This window comes from Crotalus tigris, unplaced genomic scaffold (genome assembly GCF_016545835.1).
Source record: "Crotalus tigris isolate CLP2741 ecotype Arizona unplaced genomic scaffold, ASM1654583v1 scf7180000024293.1627790, whole genome shotgun sequence".
In the NCBI taxonomy this organism is placed as follows: Eukaryota; Metazoa; Chordata; class Lepidosauria; order Squamata; family Viperidae; genus Crotalus; species Crotalus tigris.
Window position 1 is genome coordinate 1,062,049 of NW_024100466.1, and position 20,201 is coordinate 1,082,249.

Sequence of the window (20,201 nt, forward strand, 5' to 3'; positions counted from 1 at the left end):
TAGATCAGGGAGGAACAGAGCAGGAACTTCAGCTAAGCTTGGGCTAAAGAGACAGGTCACTTCCTGGGGGAAGGGCTGGCTGGACTCTGGGCTGAGTTGCCAGTGGGCTTGGGTTTCCAGGATCACTTCCTCAAGTCCCTTCTACATTCAAGTTCTAGTGTTCTGTTAATCTTTTTTTTTTTTTAAAAAAAAAAAAAAGTTTTATTGATTTTTAACATAATCACCTTAATATTTTGTAAACAGTGTGTTGTCTGGGTTAGTATTTACAAACAATAATAATTTCTATAATTCTATAGTCCTTATAATGGCTTTGCTTGATTTTCTCTTCTTCCAATAATATTCTCTTTTGCCAACCTTAAATTAATACATTTCTTATTATTTGAATAAATGACAAATATAGACATTTTTCTCATGTTTCTGCAAATAATAACCACATCAATATAAAGCTTGTTTTCTAATTGATCATCTTGATTGCCTCGTCATAGACCCTGTTTACAAAATTCTTATTTAAATTTGTTTTCCTCACAATATTCAAAACTTTCTTACTTTCTAACAAAATATAATATCCAAAATACACATTCTAGCTGTTTGAATGTAATCTTGTTCTATTTCCCAAGAGTTATCTATTTCCCACCATATTAAACCATTTACTTAATAATACAATATCCCCTTTAATAAATCAAAACCATTATATATATTACCTGGGATAATCAATAAATCAAACATATTTATAATATTTTTTCTTTTAGGTCTAATTTTTAAATATTAAACAGATAAAATCCTTATTTTCAACTAATTTCCAAATATTTTAAATATAGTGACCAGAATTCCCCTTATCTCAACTTCTCCCTTTAACCCTCTTAATTAATAATATGAAATCCCCTCTAATAAATCAAAACCCCAATTTTCTTCAGCCTTATTCTGGCTTTCTTCCTTTGCCAACTAGGCTTCCATATCAGTGCTTTTAGATCATCAAATAGATCTCCCTCTATTATATATGTTATTTGAAATAAAGGAGACTATTTAATTGCCATTTTTTGGAAGGTCCCTTTCAACTCTGTTATTCTGTTATTTATTTAAAAGTTTTATATGGCTGCCCATCTTAAACAAAACTGAAATATTACTGATGAAAACCAGATCAGTATTCAGGTCTTCCAAGGACTTTGGTGATTTTCTGATGATGAAAACAGCTGTAAGTCTTAAAGTTGTCAAGTTTGGAGACCTCTGTTTTACATAATAAGATTGGTTACCCAATAATCTTCTGTGGTCAGAAGGACCATTGAACAAGGCTCCAGAATCTCTCTAATCAAAAGGACAGACAGAGGTGGACGTATTTTGGGGAGGGGGAGACTGCTACTGGAACGGCCTCTTCTCTGCATCCCTTGAAGAATGGGACCTCTTGACAGTGGTATTGGATAGACAGAATCGTGTTGGGTAAGACCAGGAGTTTCCCCATTGGCAAATTTAAGACTTGTGGACTTCAACTCCCATGCTGGCTGAGGAATTCTGGGAGTTGAAATCCACAAGTCTTTAAGTTGCCAACATGGAGCCGCTTGAGTAAGACAATCCCGACATAGCCCTGGTGCCAAGGACTCTCCTTTTAAACTGGCCCCTTATGGAGTGCAATAAGCAGAGCCAGTTTGGGGAATGGCTCAGTTCCCCTTGTTCCATTCCCTTCTGCAGTGCAGACAGTCCCCTCCCCACAAATACAGACCAGCTGGTCTGATGTGTACCTTAGTGCCTTCTTCTTAGAATAGGATTAAAATCAGTTGAGGAGGATGGCTCTGATTGGGAAAGAAGTACCCCTTCAAAGGAAGAGAGGGGAGCTGAAGCCCCCTCCCCCAATCCCAGTGCTGTGCCCTGCCCTGCTTGCTTTCTAGGGAAGATGATCAAAAGGAAGAAGGTCAGCATTAAAAAGAGGAAACTTTTCCAAACCTCTTGGCTGTCTCATGACTGCACACTTCTCTCAGCTGAGTCATGTTCCTGTGCACATCCTCGCTTGCTCTGACACTTCCCCTGTGCTCTTCCTTGCAATTCAGATGTTGTCAGTTATTTGTTGTCATTCTTTTTCCTGAGAAAAATTGCAGGACTTTTTGCTTCTGCCCTACCAGAACTGCCCTTGGGTGACTCACTGGCTTCCTTGGCTTGTGGGTGCCTGCATCTGGGCTCGGTTTATTCCCTCGGTGGACACCAGGACTGTGAATCACTGGCTTTCTTCATGAAACATGCAGAGCTCCAGGCCAGCTAAACTAGCATTTAACAATATGCTAAGATTGGTTTGTATTCATCTGAGCTGGTACTTTTGTTGTTCAGCAAGATGTGTCAGTTGTTTGCTCGGCTTTGGAATGGTGTAGCCTGAGAAACTAAGTTGTTTCATTAACCATGCTAAGACTATTGTGTGAACCCACCCAGACTTGGTGGGCACGGGGTCCATCATCATCTCAATGGATCACAACCCTATAAAAAGGACCGTGAACAATTAAAGTGGTGCTTTGGAACAAGAAAAGTCAGCCATGTTATTTATTTGCTAGATTGGCACCCTGCCTTTCCTTCAGCAGCTCAAGACAGCCTAAGTAGGGCTTGCCTTCAGCTGTTGGATTACCTACTGGTTAGAATTCACATGTGGATAAACTGCAGGGCACCATTCTCTTAGGAAGTCTCCCTGCGAAAGTCTGTTCAGCTGAGTGGCAGCTTGTAAAGTTTGTGTGAATAACAATCCAGTGTTGTCTGGCATCCCAGTGTGTTTCTCAATGTGAGCATGCTGGGAAAATGTGCAAAGCCATCATAAAAGACCATTAGGATGTTGGGTAACAGTGGAAACCGCTCCAGGCTGTATGTCGAGATGCCACCACCGTTCACATAGAGATGTCATCTGGCACCAACCGGTTTAGGCCGTGGCACCACAATTCTGAGGCATGAGAGGAACTTCATCCTATTAACTGCCCTCCAATTGGTAATTTAATCTTCTTTAAAGCAGAATAGTCCAGCCTTAGGACTAGGAGCCAAATAGACTCCAGCTGATTATTCTGAGCCAGCTGGGAAGGTTTTATTCTTCTGAATTCTCTTTGAGCTGATTCTCAGCATTTTTTTACGCAGCAATTCAAGAATTGGTAGTTGAAATTGTATTAATTATTTCATTATGTAGATTTACAAACTGATGAAAAGTGTTCTTTGATTATGAAAGCATACCAATTGTTTACTTGCTGCCTGGTTCCAAACAGGATCATGTTTCTTGGTGTAGATAGTGGAAATTGAGTGGTTTGGCTCAATCTTCACGTTCCTTTCCTTCAGCTGATACCCTGGCTATTTGGCCATGGGAATTTTTTTATGGGATTCAAGTGGAATAAACTTGGAAAGCCCTGTGCAGGATGGCATGCTTCACAGCATACTATGCAAGGCACGTTTTTGAACTCAGCACCACTTGCTTTCTTCTTCATTTAAGAGCATTTATTGCAGGGATGCCCAATCATGGCAATGTTAAGAATTGTGGACTTCAGTTCCCAGAATTCTCCAGCCAACATTCTGAGAGTTGAAGTCCAGAAGTCTTAAAGTTGCCAACATTGGACACCCCTGATTTATTGTTAGTCCTTGACTTACAACAGTTTGTTTAATGTCAGTTTGAAGTCACAGCAGCACTGAAAAAAGTGACCTATCACTGTTTTTCACACTTACAACCATTGTAGCATCCCCTGGTCACATGATCAAAATTCGGACACTTGGCAGCTGACTCATAATTGTGACGGTTGCAGTGTCCCTGGTTTATGTGATTCTCTTTTGTGACCTTCTGACAAGCAAAATCAATGGGGATACCAAATTCACTTAACAATCATGCTACTTAACAATTGCAGTGATTCACTTAACAGCTGTGGCAAGAGAGGTCATTAAATGGGGCAAAACTCAGTTAACAAGTTCTCACTGAGCAACAGACATTTTGGACTCAAATGTGGGCCTAAATCAAGGACTACCTGTACCTTTTTTTTAGGACTAGACTTTATAGACTCCAGTGCTCTAGATGAATACGAAATAGTAGCAGAGGGTCCCCCTTTGCTATACAAGGTGGCTAGTCCTGTTGAGTGAAAATGATGGGCTGAATAATGTGGCTCCCTTGATGCATGTCGGAAGAGAGAATTTGGGCTGGACCTGTTCAAGGTGAAGGAGGAAACTGTAGAAGAATCTGCAAAGGATTCTTTTCCCTTTGGGAGCAGTGATTATTCCTTTCGATTACACAGCAATTATATCGATACCCATTTCCAACTTTTTTTCTTTTTAACCTCTCGATTGAGAGCTGCATCTGTGGATCTGATTGGAATAAATGGTAGAGGTGACCCAGAAAACTTTAGTTCTGCTTTTTTTTACATGTGGTTTTATTATTGTTCTATATTTTGTTTTCTGAAACAATCTCATTGATAATCAATAAATTAGTTTCCAGTGCCCAGGGGGCGTAGGACAAATGAGGACCATGACATTGTCAAAGAAGGCCAGACCATTTGAAGTACTAAGGGTTGGGGTTACTGCCCTTCCTTCCTTCCTTCCTTCCTTCCTTCCTTCCTTCCTTCCTTCCTTCCTTCCTTCCTTCCTTCCTTCCTTCCTTCCTTCCTTCCTTCCTTCCTTCTCCCTCCCTCCCTCCCTCCCTCCCTCCCTCCCTCCCTCCCTCCCTCCCTCTGTGATTTAGTAGTTTGTTGCTGAATTTTGGGTTAACTTGTTTGTATCTGCTTGTTGTTGATGATTTGATCTGTGCAATCAGGATCTTTTGCCTTTGCCTTCTCTCCCCCTCCAGTTATGTTGATGCCTTTTCTCTGGGGGGCTTCAGGGCAGATGGGACTTTGGATACATTGCTGTAGTGGCTTTTCGGCCACTAGAGTGGCATTTTTTCCTTTCCAGGGCAAACTGATAAGTCAGTCATATGTTTTATGCATTGTAATCTAATCATTTTTCCCTGATGCAGAAACGTGAATTTGTATTGTTGGGAGTGCTTAGTTGGTTTTTTTTTTTTTTTTTTTAATGACTGTATTTTCTGTTGAACGAGCAGCTGAAACTTCGGGCTGACTTCTGCTTTCCTGAAGGTGCTAGTAAAAGTCTCTGAAACATGCTCTAAAGCAGGGCTGTCAAACTGCTGGCCCGTGGGCCAGTTGCATCATGCGTTATTTCGAACCTTTGTAAGGGGTGTGAGAATATGTCAGAAGCGTTCCAGGGGTGCGGGGTATAGAAAAGGTTGGGGGCCGCTGCTGTAAAAGTTGTGATGCTGCTGCTCCTGCTCTCGTCTTTGAAGTCACAACAATGGATTAAACCACCCTGCAAAAAGCTTGTTTCTTCCTGGAATAGGCAGTGATTGTGTTCACGTACTGTGAAGGAGGCATAGATATTACATTGGAATTGTGACTAAATATGGATGCCTGAGTGACCAACCTGGTCCTTCTTGTTGAGAGAAAGTACTCGGCTGCGCTTGTGAGTAGGTATGGCTAACAAGCTGCCTTGGCCTAGCCAAGCTCAGCATGTGAACGTGTGAATGTGAGACTCTTTCCTGAAGGAATCTGGGTGTGAAGACCTTCTAATCCTTTTGTGCCCCTCAAAGGGGTGCTTTTTCCAAACAGCAACTGGACTTTCTTGGGGTTTTTTGCTTGAAACGTGAACTGAAGAAGCTTCTTGGATGAGAACTGAAATGTTCTCAAAGAAAAAACCCAGAAAGTCCAGCTGCCTTTTGGAAAAACACCTTTGGGTCAAGCATGACCTGGATGGTGGAGGATCTCCGTAGACGTCTCTTTGGGCAGGTATGCTTGCACTCCTATGTCATGTCATTCATGACTAACACCCACAAGTGACTTGTTCACTGTGCTGATTCCTGGATGTTGCCAGGGAGCACATTCAGTACCAGATTATGGTTTGAATGAGCCACGTGTCTGCAGTGAATGGGGAAGAGCTCCTGATGTGAAAGGTTGAAACAAAACCCTGTATCTGATCTGTCAGTCTAGACCAGGGGTAGGCAACCTTGACTCTTTTATCACTTGTGGACTTCAACTCCCAGAATTCCTCAGCCAGCTGGCTCAGGAATTCTGGGAGTTGAAGTCCACGAGTCATAAAAGAGCCAAGGTAGCCTACCCCTGGTCTAGATGTTGGGCAGAGACCTTCAGACCTGGGAAAATCCAGCTCTTGCCATTCACCCAGGCTGAACTTCTGAAAGCGGACAGGTGACGTTTTGCTTTCACCTTTTCCTTTTATGAGAGGAGTGGGAGCACGTGGCTCAAAGCCATGTCAGCCAAGCCTGATGAAAAGGCTGGGTTGGAGATCCCAGAAAAACATAGCAGCTTAGGGATTGGTGGACTGATGATATGAAAGAGAGTTTTGCTGTTTAAAATCATTTCATCTACAGTACTTTTGTTCCGTTTTGTCCCGCTGTTTATGCGCATTTGCATGTTCCCGACTGAAAGAACAGCAACTGAGATAACTCCTTCAAAAATCACCATTCTTCTATTCTTCAAATTCCTGTTTAATTTTTTTTAACACAATAAGGACCTGGATTCTTACTGCAGCAATTACTCTAGTTTGGAAAGGGATTTATGGCTTAGCTGCAGAGGGAACGAAAGCCAGCAAAGAGTTGGCCATGTCCCTCTCCTATGGCAGCGTCGGTAGGGACTTCTGGGAGAATTATTGCTGGAAGCAGAATTTATACCTGACAAGCTTTCTCCAGGAGTTGAAGTGGGATTAAAGCAGAAATGGGCATTTTATGGCTCCTGGGCCACATCTGTCCCTTTGGCTGTCCTGGTCCGGGCCCTTAAGTCGTAAATTAGAAATCAAAAGTAAATAAGTGTACATTATGCATGCAATTGAGCAGAATTAAGCTAGCTTATTTGTTCGGCCCTCCACAACAATCCCAGTTTCTCATGTGGCCCCTTGGAAAATTTAATTTTCCAGGACACTTTCAGTTGGCATCTCTATAACGGTCGCCGTCTCCCGGGGTCAAATGATCGCCTTTCGCAAACTTCAGTCAAGCAAAATCAATGGGAGAGCCGGATTCACTTAACAACCAGTTACTAACTTAACAACTGCAGCCATTCACTTAACAGCTGTGACAAAAGAGGTCGTAAAATGGGGCAAAACTCACTTAACAACTCTCTTGCTTTGCAGTGAAAATGTGGGGCTCAATTATAGTCGTAGGTTGGGGAAGTTTTACTTGTACTGAAACAAACTGAAACGCTGGGCTTCTGGTTCCCTCCAGCACACCCTTGGCATGGTAGAATGTGATAAAAGAGTGCATGGTGGGAAGACTAATTGTGGCTTGGCTCGAAGGACTGTGGTCTCTTTAGTGGAATTGAGCAGTTGAACCAAAGTGGTACCATCCAATTAAGCCCTGGGGACCATTTTGGAAGTCCAGGCGCTCTCGGTGTGTTTGTGTGTGTGTTCTTATGCTATATTTGCATCTACGTTGAAAGGGTAGGATTAATAATTGCAACTCATGAGTCACCATCATTAAACTGACTCTATAGGGCAGGGGTCTCAAACTGCCACCTGCGGGCCAGACACGTCACACCCACCCCATTGGCGGCAATGGGGAAAAAGTTAATGTGTGCTATAGGGGAAATGTTGTCTTTGCGGCTTTGATCCTCTTCTAATTCCAAGCATCTCTGCCTAATGCAAATTAATGGAGCGAGAAAACACCACGTGGAGCAACTCTGACTTGCATTATAGCCTGTTCCTATTAATATGTTCTTGTCTCTGATTTTTCTGATTGAAACCTGTTCCCTTGAGGAGTGGTGCTTCCTTGTGGGCTTGTATCTCTAGAAAAAAGATGTCTGTTTGGAGGAGGATAAACTAGCCCCCGGCCCCATAAGGAGGGGAGTTGGTCAGTGGCTCTGAGGCAGGGGCTGCCAGCCCAGGTGAGGGGGAGTGGTTGATGGGAGAAAAACTGGGTGAGCAGCTGGCTGAGAGTGTTGAAAAAGAGGAGCTGCCTTCTGCACCTGATCTGAGGACATGTCAGGAAGAGAAAAAACAGGAGCAGCGAAGATCAGCCCGACTACTTTTGAGGAGGCAGCCTCATCCTTCTCGATGGGCTGCACCAGAGGCTGGCTATTTAGCACAGCAGACAGATGGAGGTGATGTGGGGAACAACATGTTCATTTCCTAGCTGCATGTTTCCTGATTGTTGTGATTCCTGCCTTGCTTTGGATCATGCCTTGTGGATTCTGCACTTTTCTTGTCTCGTGAACCCTCTTGTGTTGTGGATTTAATTTTGCCTGATGGGTTTATCTTGTTTGAGAAACTTTCAAGTGCCTGGTGGACTCATTGGCTATTGCTCTGTGGACTAGCATTGGTCTGCTTTTGGCTGGAGTTAATTGGGACAATTCTGGGGTTTTGGTGAAGGGAATTGCTGGGGAATATTAATAAACCCACTAAATCACCATTACATGTTTGCGTGAGTTAGTGGCACAGCACAATAGAAGCTGTAGAAGCTCTTCACGTATGGGAAAAGCATGTACAAATTCCATTGTTTTTCTCGCCATTTTGGAAATAGAACTGTTTAAAAATTGGTTTAAACTGCTTGAATTCATAGTATTCATTTCCACATTTATTTCATTTAAAACACATGTGCACATGTACTTCTGTATTTGAAGTTTGCTGTTGAAAATGGCACGTAAGGTAGTTGTATACAATCAGTGAAAAGTTTTAGCCTAAAAAAATGACAAAGGGTAGGGAATGGAGAAGAAAGCAGGGGGAAAAGATAATTCAGGCACCTGTTCTCAAACTAAAAGGGAATTCCTGTGGACTAATCAACTGGATCCTGTTCCAGGATGGAAGAAGAGCCCGAGAAACATTTGCAGGATGTGGGAATGATAGAGGAACAATTCTGTAGGGCAGGGGTGGTTTTTACAGTTAGTATACAAGAGTTGCTTACCCCCATTTTTAATTGATTTATTTTGGAAAATTTATATAGCCAGCCTACTTGCTCACAGCAATTCTAGGCAGCTTACAGAAAATAAAAACACAATGTAGAAAAAATAAAAACAGTAAAAAATAAAATAATAACCCTCCCACCCCAGTGACAACACATGCTCATACCAGCCATTTAATAGGCTTCTTCCCTCCCTGGGTTCCCCAGGCCTGCTGGCAAAACCAGGTCTTCTAATCCCAGAACATTAGGTTCTTGTAGGCATCTAAACAGATTGCTCCGCTATTCCCACACCAATTCATGTCGTTCCTCACTCTGGGCCAGGTCCGTAGTTCATCCTTCAGATTATCCTAGCTGAACTGGATTCTCGCTTGCATCTGCAGGTGGCTTCGCTATCGTATTTCTGGTAAAGACCAGCAATGGGATGAAATGTGCTCTCAAACGAATGTACGTGAACAACGAATACGATTTACAAGTCTGCAAATGGGAAATCCAGATCATGGTAGGTGTGTGCAGCCCTTGTGATCCCGCTTTATATGTTTGCATGTTTACATGGGACGATAAGGATTTTTAACAGCGGGGAAAACAGCAATTATTGAGCGAGGTCGTGCAATGCTAGTTGATCTTTTAAACTTTGAAGGGGCGACTTGTTTAAACTCAGCAACTTGGAATCGGGGCATGGAGTTCAGATGTAAAGCTAAGGGTCAAGGAACAACCAGCAAACAGGCTGGTTAAAGGAAAAAAAACCCAGGGATTTTCTTTGTTCAATTAAGAAACTAGAGGTCTTGCAGGTAGGTGTGTTTATGGCTGTGGCTTACTGTAAAAGGCTGCCTTTTTGTTCCTCCCCAGAGGGATCTCATGGGGCACAAGAACATTGTTGGCTACATTGACTCCACAATAAACTCAGTGAGCAGCGGAGATGTATGGGAAGTCCTAATCTTGATGGATTTTTGCCGAGGTATGTAAACATTCACGGGAACCATATTTGCAAGCTATCTATTGTTCCTTGAATTCTGCAAAGTTCTTACTTATCCAAAAAGATAATCAGATGCCAGCAGTGGGTGGAACCTGGTTTTGAAAGACAGCTGTGAATTTCTAACCCCAAATCTTCAGCTCAGAGGACACCCCCCCACCCGCAAACACTTTTGGCTTCTTGCCAGCTAATAAAGTAGCTACTGCTTTCTTTTACTTTGCATGGAAGGGGTGGGGGGGGTCCTTTCAGGGGAAGTTTTCCCAGTTTCTTAGAGATCAATATAGAAAAACCATCCAAGTCCTTTGTATTTATATACAGTAGAATTTGGAGGGGAGAATTGTGGCTTCCAGGTTAACTTGAGGCAACATTTGGGAACCGTTTGCCTCTTGCCTCTGGGAATCATCAGTTGGTCAGCTTAGAAGAGAAATGGGGAAAGATCCAGGAATTAGCCTCATTTAGTGAAGTCACTTGGACTTTTGACAGCAGCTTTATTTATCTCTGCATCAGCTTCCATCAGTACCAGCTTTCCTTCTTTAGAAGTCTGAATTGATGGAGGAGGAACAGAGAATCAATCATTCCTCTTAAAGGCTTTACCTCTCTCTTTGCCAGAAATAGCAACATGCATTCTTCTCTCCATGTATCCAAGGGCCTTTATTTTGCATGCCAAAGATGTGCAGTTGGGCCTCTTGTCTTCTCTCAGCCTGGCTCAGAAACAGCCTGCAGGCAGCCTCTAGAAAGAAGGAGCTCTGAGCAGGGTGGACATTTCAGCTTGTCCCTTTTTTCCCCCCAATCCCTTGGTGTCCTGATGTCTTGGTAGAGTTAGTGGCCAGCTTTGCACAACATGCCAGTTTAGGCTAAAAAGAGACTGGACAGCTGAAGGTGTGCAATCCCCACTGTTCTGTTTGGTGACTTTGTTCAAGCCCGACCCCCACAGTGTCTTGCTTCATGGGAATCATTTTGTTAACCTGGATTAAAAGGTGTTGTATGGATCTACCTGATGGCTTTGGCATCTCTTCCCTTTCTTCCTTTCTCCAGGAGGCCAGGTAGTGAATTTGATGAACCAGCGCTTGCAGATGGGATTCACGGAAAATGAAATTCTGCAAATCTTTTGTGACATTTGTGAAGCTGTGGCCAGGCTGCACCAGTTCAAATCACCCATCGTCCACAGGGACCTGAAGGTAGCAGCTGAGGGTCTTGTACAAAGGCCTGGGGTGGTTGGATGTGTTTATGAAAAGGCACACTATCTGTTGTTGCCATTCAACCTGGACAGGCTTTAAGGGTCTCATCCAGCTGGCAAGAGATTACACAAAGAATGCCGGGAGTGGTGGATTAGAACACTTTTTAAAGCATTTAGATAGTCTTTGTTTAGCAACCACAATTGGGACCAGCAACCTGGTCATTAAGCATTAATTGAAACAAAGTGGTTGCTAAGTGAAACCACATTGGTGTTGATCATTTTCCTTCTGCTTTCCTTTGCTTTACAAAAGCTATCAATGTGTAGACTGGTTGCAAAGCTACTTTTTCACCACAGTGAAATTGCTGACTGCCTGCTTCCCCTGCAGGAAGTAAATTCTGAAATACTTCAGTAAAACTAGAGACAGCTGATCTCCTGTCTTTATTTATTACATTTATGTAGCTGCCCATCTCATATAAAACATGAATAATATTCCATATGAATGACTCTGACAATTAAAAGAGGAGAAAAACAGAATAAAAGCACCAGCAATAATTACAAGGATAGCTCTTGGTCAACAACCTCCATCTGTTCGAGCTCAAGTAGGAAACCACTGGAGTATCACAGAAACTGGTTTGGCTTGAAATGTTTGTCTGTTGAAATGCCTGGTTCTGGGCAGCATGTGCTCCAGGAGTTATCCATTATCCAAAAAAAACACTGCCCACTTGTTTGCCCTGTGCTTATCACAGCAACTTGCCTGTTTTGTTTCCAGGTGGAGAATGTCCTGTTACACGATCGTGGCCACTATGTCCTCTGTGACTTTGGGAGTGCCACGAATAAATCACAGAATCCTCAGTTGGAAGGAGTGAACGTAGTGGAGGAAGAAATCAAGAAGTGAGTCTGTCTGTTTTCAAGGTTTTTTTAAAAAAGACTTTTTGCACCTAAAACATTTTACCTCTACCAGACTCAAAATAATACCACAGTTACTCTTGGGTGTTTCATGGCTGTGTTGATCCACCACATCCATATGAATCCCAAATCCCCAGTTGTGCAAGCTTTGAATATGAGTACCAACAATAATAGCCCAAAGGTTTAAGATTTTAAGTAACCCTTCATCAGGAAAAAAAAATAGTAAGAGCTGAGGATTAAGCAGCAAGATTTAGAAATTAAGGGCAAATGGTGACATCAAACCTTCCAGAAAAAGCAAATATGTGTACCTTTTGAGGAACTTTGAAAAAAACTACAGCAAATTGAAAATATTTGAATGCTTTGAGAATTAGATGAGAAACTAATGAAGGAGAGATCCAACCTAGAACTAAGGAGAAATTTCCTGACAGTGAGAACAATTAATCACTGGAACGACTTGCCTTCAGTAATTGTGGCTGCTCCATCGCTGGAGGTTTTTAAGAAGAGGCTGGACAGCCTTTTGTCCAGAACTGTGTAGGGTCTCCTGTTTGGACACAGGATTGGACTAGAAGATCTCCAAGGTCCCTTCCAACTCTGTTATTTCAGGCTAGGAACTGCCGAGTTTTCTGATGGAACATTTGAAAGATTACTTGATGGCCACATGGCAGAAGTTTAAAATAAACAATTATTCCCACTGAATAAGAGATCCTGAGAATGATCCTTTGTGTGGTTGCTCTTTATTGCTGGTGGAATTTCTAGCATGCACATAAAATGAATATGAAATTGGAATAAAGATGTTGATAGATTCCTAGAATTTTAATAATCGTGCTTATATTGGAGGCCATTATTACATAGTTCAGGTTCAAATAATCCCATACAGTCTGCTTCTTATTTTGGCACCAGTAATTACGTAAACCTGACATTTTATCTCAAGACTAGGAGGGAAAACTTACACTATCTAAATATTATGGGTTGTTTTGACTATCCAAAGTGCAGCGGTCCTCTTTTCTGGTAGGAGAAAATATCTCCTTGAAATCATTTATTTTTGAACCTGCTCAGCCATTTCAGTTATTAACTCTAAAGGTTGTTCAAGGAACAGAAAATATTGATTGGCTTTATGTGAGGGAAACACCACGAGGTTGCTAAAAGTGTTACAGCTTACTCTTTGATTGCAAAAACATGAATTTGGGTTTTGTTGCAGGTATACCACGCTTTCATACAGAGCTCCAGAGATGGTCAACCTTTACAGCGGCAAACTGATCACCACAAAAGCTGATATCTGGGTATGTAGCCTTGGGATGGTGGGCCAAGGGTGTCCTGAGGTCCCTAGGACAGAAATTGATCAGAAATCTCCTGATTCTCAGCTCTTAGCTCTTTGGATGATGTGACCAAAGAAGGTCCTCACTTTTGTATTTTTAAATCAGAGTTAACGATCCTTTATTCAACTAGTGTTGTTAAACTAAAACTCCCAACAGTGTTACTCTGCCTGTCTGGCAAATGTTTAGGATGCTGAGAGCTGTAATTCGGGAATATTTTGAAAATATCTTACCAGGTTCAGTACCATTGTAAAAATTCAGATGAAACTAGTATAATCCTTTTGTTTTGAGAATCGAAATGTCTGGATATTCTGAATTGTCCAGGTCATGGTTATCTCAAAGGTACTTTTTCCAAAAGACAACTGGATTTTGTTGGTTTTTTTCTTTGAAAATGTTTCATTTCTCATCCAAGAAGCTTCTTCAGAACTGAATGAGAAGCAGAGAAAAAAAAAATGAAGGAAATCCAGTTGTCTTTTGGAGAAAGCTTCTTTTGAGAATCAAAACAAGGCAAGAGTGGTGAAGTTCTGTGTAGTGATGTTGATGAGCAGTGGCTGCTTTTATGAGACTCTGAAGACTGGCTAATCTCCTCCTTTCAGGCCCTGGGATGTTTGCTCTACAAACTCTGCTACTTTACTCTGCCATTTGGGGAGAGCCAAGTGGCAATTTGCGATGGCAACTTCACCATTCCTGACAACTCGCGCTACACCCAAGGCATGCACTGCCTAATAAGTGAGTATCCAGTTTGGAAGGGGAGCCTCTTCTTGGTTTGGGGTTTACAAGTTGTGTATTGAAACACACCCTGAAAGATAGCTTGCTCTTGATTTATTTCAAGAAACCATTACTTTATGAGGCTGACCTTGTCTTGGTTTATTTCAAAATGGAAGCTTCTGCTTCATCTCTGTGGTTACACCAGAGGAGTAAGAGAAGCCAGGAGAAGAGGCAACCGCAGGCCTTCAAGTCCTTGGGAGGGGTCTGGTCAACCTGCTTCACTCCCCATACCAAAGTTGAGGGCTACTGTAGAGCAATCCAGTTGAGTATTGATGCGGCCATCTCGTCTGGTCTCAACCAACCTTCTCTTTCTTAGGGTATATGCTGGAACCTGATCCTGACAAGAGGCCTGACATTTATCAGGTCTCTTACTTTGCATTCAAGCTGGCTAAGAGGGAATGTCCTGTCCCCAACACTCAGGTGAGTGACGCCTCTCTACTGTGGGGCTGCAGGCCTTTTCTCCAACCATCACAGGACGACGAAGGCAGAGGACGGCCTGCCGAGAGGCCACACATCCCATTAAAAACAACATTAAAAGCCCCTCGCTCTGACATTAGGAAAAGGTCCCTCATGTCATAGAACAGAGGTCCCCAACCTTTTGGGCACCAGGGGCCGGTAGCTTTGTGGCATGAAGGTGTGCACCTTAACTTTTAACATCACTTTAACTTAACTTTTTACTTTACTTTTAACTTTTTAACTTGAACTTTAACACCACTTTTGTGGTGTGAAGGTGTGCAATTAACCCGTGGAATGGCTTGCCTTCAGAAGGTGTGGTTGCGCCATCACTGGAGTTCTTAAGAAGAGACTGGCCAGCCATTTGTCTGAAATTACAAAATAACAGAGTTGCGATTTTCTAGTCCAACCCCCTGCGCAAGTGGGAAACTCTACCCTTTCAGACAAATGGCTGTCCAGTCTCCTCTTTAAAATTTCCAGTGTTGGAGCACCCACAACTTCTGGAGGCAAGTCGTTCCTCTGATTAATTGTTCTCACTGTCAGGAAATTCCTCCTTAGTTCTAGGTTGCTTCTCACCTTCATTAGTTGAATGGTGTAGGATCTCCTGCTCGAGCAGAGGATTGGACTAGAACACCTCCAAGGTCCCTTTCAACTTTGTTATTCTGTTTTGTTCTGTTAAGCTTTAACGAGCACAGGATTTTTTAATTTTCAGAATTCTCCAATTCCTGCCAAACTTCCAGAGCCTGTGAAAGCTAGCGAAGCTGCTGCTAAGAAAACCCAGCCCAAAGCTAGGTGAGCTCGCCTTTGGTCTCTCTTGGTGGTTGTGGCCAAAGAGGGTGAAATGGGCACTGGGGTGTGTGCATGTGAAACCAAGTATTAATATTAGGGCTCCTTATTGTAGGACAGCCGCTCCCCTTTGAGTCTCTGCTTGGTCTTCGTTGGGTTGAATGTTTCTGGGAGGTTTCGCTTGTCTCTGTGACTGCTGAAAGATGCTCTTTGTGGTATATTCATAGACCTGGAAGGGAACCAAAGCAATTTGGAGCAATCTGGCCAAATCTGGACAAAAGTCCTTTTTACAGAAGCATCAGCAACAGTTGCTCTCAACTCCGGCAGCTGTTTCCGAGTGAACTTGGGATCATTTTGCCTTCCCTTCCCTGCATGGGAAAGTGCCCGTCTGAAACAGGAGGTGGCCTTCAAAGGGTGAATGCATTCTGTGGCTTTGAAGCGGGGGGGGGGGTGTCTCCAAACTTGGCCACTTTTTGTGAACTTCAACTCCCAGAATTCCCCAGCCAGCCCAACGGAGGTGAAGTCCACAAATCTTAAAAGTTGCCACGTTTTGGGACTCCTGCTTTAAAGTGTTCCAGGTCTTTTCGATTGGACTGAAAATATATTCTAGGAAAGGCAAACTTCCAGGAATGGACAACTGTATGGGTCCTGCAGAGCCTGCTTTTGTGGAACCTCACCTACTTGGCCACTGTTGCCAAAGCCAGCAGCGTGGTTTCCTTCTAGGATTCCACACTTCAGATTTCTGGATTGTGAACGTGTAGGATTCTGCAGTTGGCATGAATCAAGAAACCAGCGAAAATTATATGTATAGCGTTGCATCTTTCTATAGTTTGTGGAATTCCCTTGTAAGTTGTAGAATGTTGTACTCATTGCTTTCTCGATTTGATCCTGTTGTTCCGGAAAAAGAAGGGAATTAGTTGTCTTAGGGGCAACATCTTTGTTGCCATCTGCAGGACCAGGGATTTCTCTAAACATTTGGGCCAACTAAAAGTAATTGACAGTGATGTCTCTCAAAAGCAGCCATTATTCTAACCTTTTATTTTGTGTGTGTGTGTTTGGTTGGCAGGCTGACAGATCCTATTCCTACAACAGAAACATCCATCACACCACGCCAGAGACCCAAAGCTGGACAAACTCAGCCAAATCCAGGAATTCTGCCCATCCAACCTGCCTTGACTCCCAGGAAGAGGCCTGCAGTCCAGGCCAGTGTCCAGCCACAAGGTGGGAATCCTTATTTATTTAGCATTTATTACGAAATTTATTTGCTTCCCATCTCGTATCAAATGGCTCTGGGCAGCTTACAGTATAAAGACATTAAAAAAACATTAAGATCATCAGACATAAAATGGCAGAGTAGACAAGATCATTAACGCAGGATGGCGAAAGAGAGAGCTGAATGGGGAGAGGGGGGAAATTAGCTTTTAATTAACCAACCACCTCCACTGTGGAACTCCCCCATTGGCTCTCCAAGCCATCTGGCAGAGCCAGCTTTTGAAGCTCTGACAAGAGGGTGGGAGCCAGTCTCACCTTGGGGGGGGGGCAGGAGTTTTCCCCTCAGGGCAGAAAGCTATGGAGAGGCCAGTTTGACAGGCCCAGAGGTTTCTACAGCTGGAGCTGTGCAGAACGCTGGAGAATGAGAGTTATCTGCCAAGGTAGCCCATGTGCCTTGTTAAGATGAGCTGTGGGCTTCTGTTTCTAGCCTGTAGGCCTGGTGTGGCTTAGTCAGCTTTTGCATAATTCCTCTGCCCTTGCCTTCCTCGGCGAGAGCAAGCGGACACAAAATGTTCTTCTCCAGATCTGGATACTTTATCTGGTTCTGGATTCTGAGGCCTTAACAGGCATTGCCCTCCCCCAGGCTTCTGGGAACATCTCTGAACCCACGTAGATTAGGAACTCTTTGGTGCTCTCTGGAATAGAGAGGAAGCAAATCCAAGGCCTTTTTTGTGTCCTGTGTTGGGTTTGAGCACTGACTGTAGAAAGCAGGATCCTTTACCACAGATGGACTCTCTCTCTTTCTCCCTCAGCCTGGGCAGAGATTGTGCTCTTGTGTAGCTGTTCCCCTCCCATTTTGTTGTTTTCCTAAAGGCTGTGCTTCAGAGCCCACGGCTGGGTGGGAAGCGGTTGTGTCAATATCACACTGGGTTGGAGGTGGCTCTGAAAAATGGGCAGGGCTCCACCACAAGCAAGGCCGGCACCAAAATAGTTCCACCTCGTGGGCTTAGCCAGATGAATGCCTCTATTAGAGCGCCGTGTCACTGATGCCCCAGTCCTTTCAGCCCTGAAAAGATCTTTAATACCACCAAGTTACACTAAAACAATAAAGCAGTCTTATACCCAGTGGTCGCTGTAAATATGATAGCCTATAAAAATGAAGAAAATCACGAGGGCGAAAGAGGCTTAGAAATGATACTGACCCCTAATGAGGGCCTGGCCTTTTGCACAGAGGATGGGGAGGACAAACAGTATATGCCAGGTTACACAATTGCAGTGCAACCTCCTCCCCTTGGTATGTGGATCGCAATGTTGCATGCTGTTCCAAAGGGCAGCAGTGGTGGCCTCCTGCTACTTGCATCCTGTGGACAAAGGCTTCTGCAGGTGCCCGCCTGAGTTCTCCTGCCAGAACGTCTGGTTCAGAAGTCATCCATGGGGACCTCTGAGTCCCAAAGGGTTCCCAGTCTTATTGGGGGGGGGTTGTTTCTGGCCCCATTTGTTTACATTCCTTCCCTGGGCAGCCCTTCCTAGCCTGGCTTTTGTGCAGTTGCTCCCAAACGTGCAAGGTGAACCTAAAGGAACCGCTTCCCCTGTGCCCCGTTTAACCTTTTGCCCATCCTGCTCTCCGCTTGCAGCTCCGGCTCCTTTGGCGGGCGGCCAGCCTTCCCTCCCTGCAGCAGTTCCTCAGCCGAACTCTCTGCCTCAACCGACTCAGCCCAAGCCCGCTGGCGGTGCACAGCCGGTGGCTGCCGCTGCCACCGCACAAGCCCAGCTCCCTCCAGCCCAGGCCACGCCGCAGCATCAGCTCTTCCTCAAGCAGCCGCAGCCTCCAGTCTCGGCTCTCTTTTATCAGCAGCCCCCCCAGATGCCATCGCTGCAGGTTCAACAGGTAAGGCTGGCAAGTTCCAGCTTTTTTCCTGGCTTAGTCAGCCGCATCCCTCTCCCTTTGGCACGAGGGCTGGAGAGGCAAAGCAGGGCTGGCGTGTCTGTTTGCAGAATCAAAGTCAGCAGCCCTGCTTACAGCAGTCCTCATTGAGCAGCCATTTGCCTCAGTTAGCAACTGTTTGCAGTTAAAACAGTGGCAAAAAAGTAACTCGGTGACCAGTCCTCCTGTTTCTGACCTTCATAAGTCTGCCAAGCAAAGAAAAGCTGAAGTAAGATCAGAAGCACAGTTGAGGTTTTGCTTAGCGACTGCTTTGTTTAATGAACAAATTGTTGATCACAATTGTGGTGGCTAAAAGACAACTAACTTTATACTGTTAGGAGAGGGTCATCCAAGCCCACAGAGTGTCTTTGTGCAAACACAGGCTCTCTGGGTTAATCCTGGTGCCCCACTGGATTCAGTTCGGCCAGGAAAGCAAATCGCATCTGCTTTAGTCCTCAAAGTCTTCACTTGCATTTGCTCCACCATCCTTTCGCAAATGAGGAACAGAAGGAAGAACGTGGTAGACCAGAGCAGAATCGGTTGAAAAGACCATTGGATTTGGGACTTAATCCCACTTGCAGCCTCCATGACAGATGGCCACGGGCTGACCCTCTCGCAGCGCTCAGCTTTATGTCTTCCAGAAAATGGCAGGCAGCGATGAAGGCTTTGCTTTCCTCTCCTAGACCCACAAGATGCCACAGGCTGCCCAGACGTCCGGAATGCCTCCATTCCCGGTGGTCCAGCAGGGAACAGCGACTGCTACCCAGCTGCTGCCGCCGTCACAACTGTTAGCTCAACAACCCACCATCCAACCCAAGATTGCTGCTGGGCAGCAGAAGCCCCCTGCGCAGCTCTTGCCCCAACCGCAGATGCCGCCTTCAGTTGCACCAGCAGCCCCCAACCAGGAGCATCCGGTAAGGAACAGGTAGACCTTTTCCACCAGGGGTTTGGATGCCACGCCCGCCATGTTCTGCACCATGCACCGTGAGACCAACCCGATGGGGTAACTGGTGCTAAGGGTCTCCGCCATAAAGAAGAAAGGCAAATTAAGAACTCTAACCAAGTTTGGCATGTTGTCTGAGTGCAGCCACCAGATCTTTGACTAGGCATAGTCTAAAGGTAGCCAGCAAGTGCTTAGTAGCTTGAACCAGAACTAGATCCTGCTGGTGAAGGGGCTCCCAGCCAACCTTCTTTAAGGTCAACCCAGTGCTGTTCTGGAAGGTGCCATGCGAACCGGTCTGCAAGGTCCAGGGGCAAAAGGCTACTCCAGCTGGTGAAACCTGTGGAACTGTTGGGCAAAAGGCACTAATAAATGTGCTTTTAGTAGCACTGTGTTCAACATGTAGCAGCTGTGACTTGTTTTTGTGGAGGGCAGAGGGAGGGGCCTTGAAGGGCACTGGGAAGATCTGTTACCAGGTAGTCCTTGACGTATAACCGTTCATTTAGCAACCGTTCATTGACTGGAGAGGATGCTGGTCAATTGACCAGTGTACAATAAATGAGGGTTCTTTTTCTTTCTTTTTTGATGTCACCTATGGGAGGACATGCAAGCGTAGAGTCCGGGGTAGATTTCCTACTGGGGCAAATGTAGAAGAGCAGCAAAGTGCCTCTTTGTAGCTAGTTACAAGCACTGCGAGGTTTCCCACGTGAGGAATACAGACTCCCATCAGTGCCAAGTGCTACTGTTGAGTGTGAATTGTTAGAACCAGGCTCAGATTGACCCACAACCACAAGCTTCAGTCAATGAGATTTGTGGGACTAACTCATTCTGATGGGCAGCCTGAAGCAAGGGCGGATAAAGATTGATC

At 44.4% G+C, this 20,201-nt stretch overlaps 1 protein-coding gene across 4 annotated transcripts in view; it reads left to right on the forward strand.

Moving 5' to 3' along the window:
* Positions 1 to 20,201, forward strand: part of AAK1 (AP2 associated kinase 1) — a 41,576-nt gene that overhangs the window by 2,621 nt on the left and 18,754 nt on the right. For all 4 annotated transcript variants that reach the window (XM_039324275.1, XM_039324278.1, XM_039324277.1 and 1 more), the window contains exons 3-13: positions 9,265 to 9,383; positions 9,731 to 9,839; positions 10,890 to 11,032; positions 11,801 to 11,922; positions 13,136 to 13,217; positions 13,847 to 13,979; positions 14,335 to 14,438; positions 15,184 to 15,263; positions 16,324 to 16,478; positions 18,104 to 18,357; positions 19,077 to 19,307. In XM_039324275.1, the coding sequence (XP_039180209.1) occupies positions 9,265 to 9,383; positions 9,731 to 9,839; positions 10,890 to 11,032; positions 11,801 to 11,922; positions 13,136 to 13,217; positions 13,847 to 13,979; positions 14,335 to 14,438; positions 15,184 to 15,263; positions 16,324 to 16,478; positions 18,104 to 18,357; positions 19,077 to 19,307 (1,532 nt within the window). The remainder of the gene's footprint in view (positions 1 to 9,264; positions 9,384 to 9,730; positions 9,840 to 10,889; positions 11,033 to 11,800; positions 11,923 to 13,135; positions 13,218 to 13,846; positions 13,980 to 14,334; positions 14,439 to 15,183; positions 15,264 to 16,323; positions 16,479 to 18,103; positions 18,358 to 19,076; positions 19,308 to 20,201) is intronic.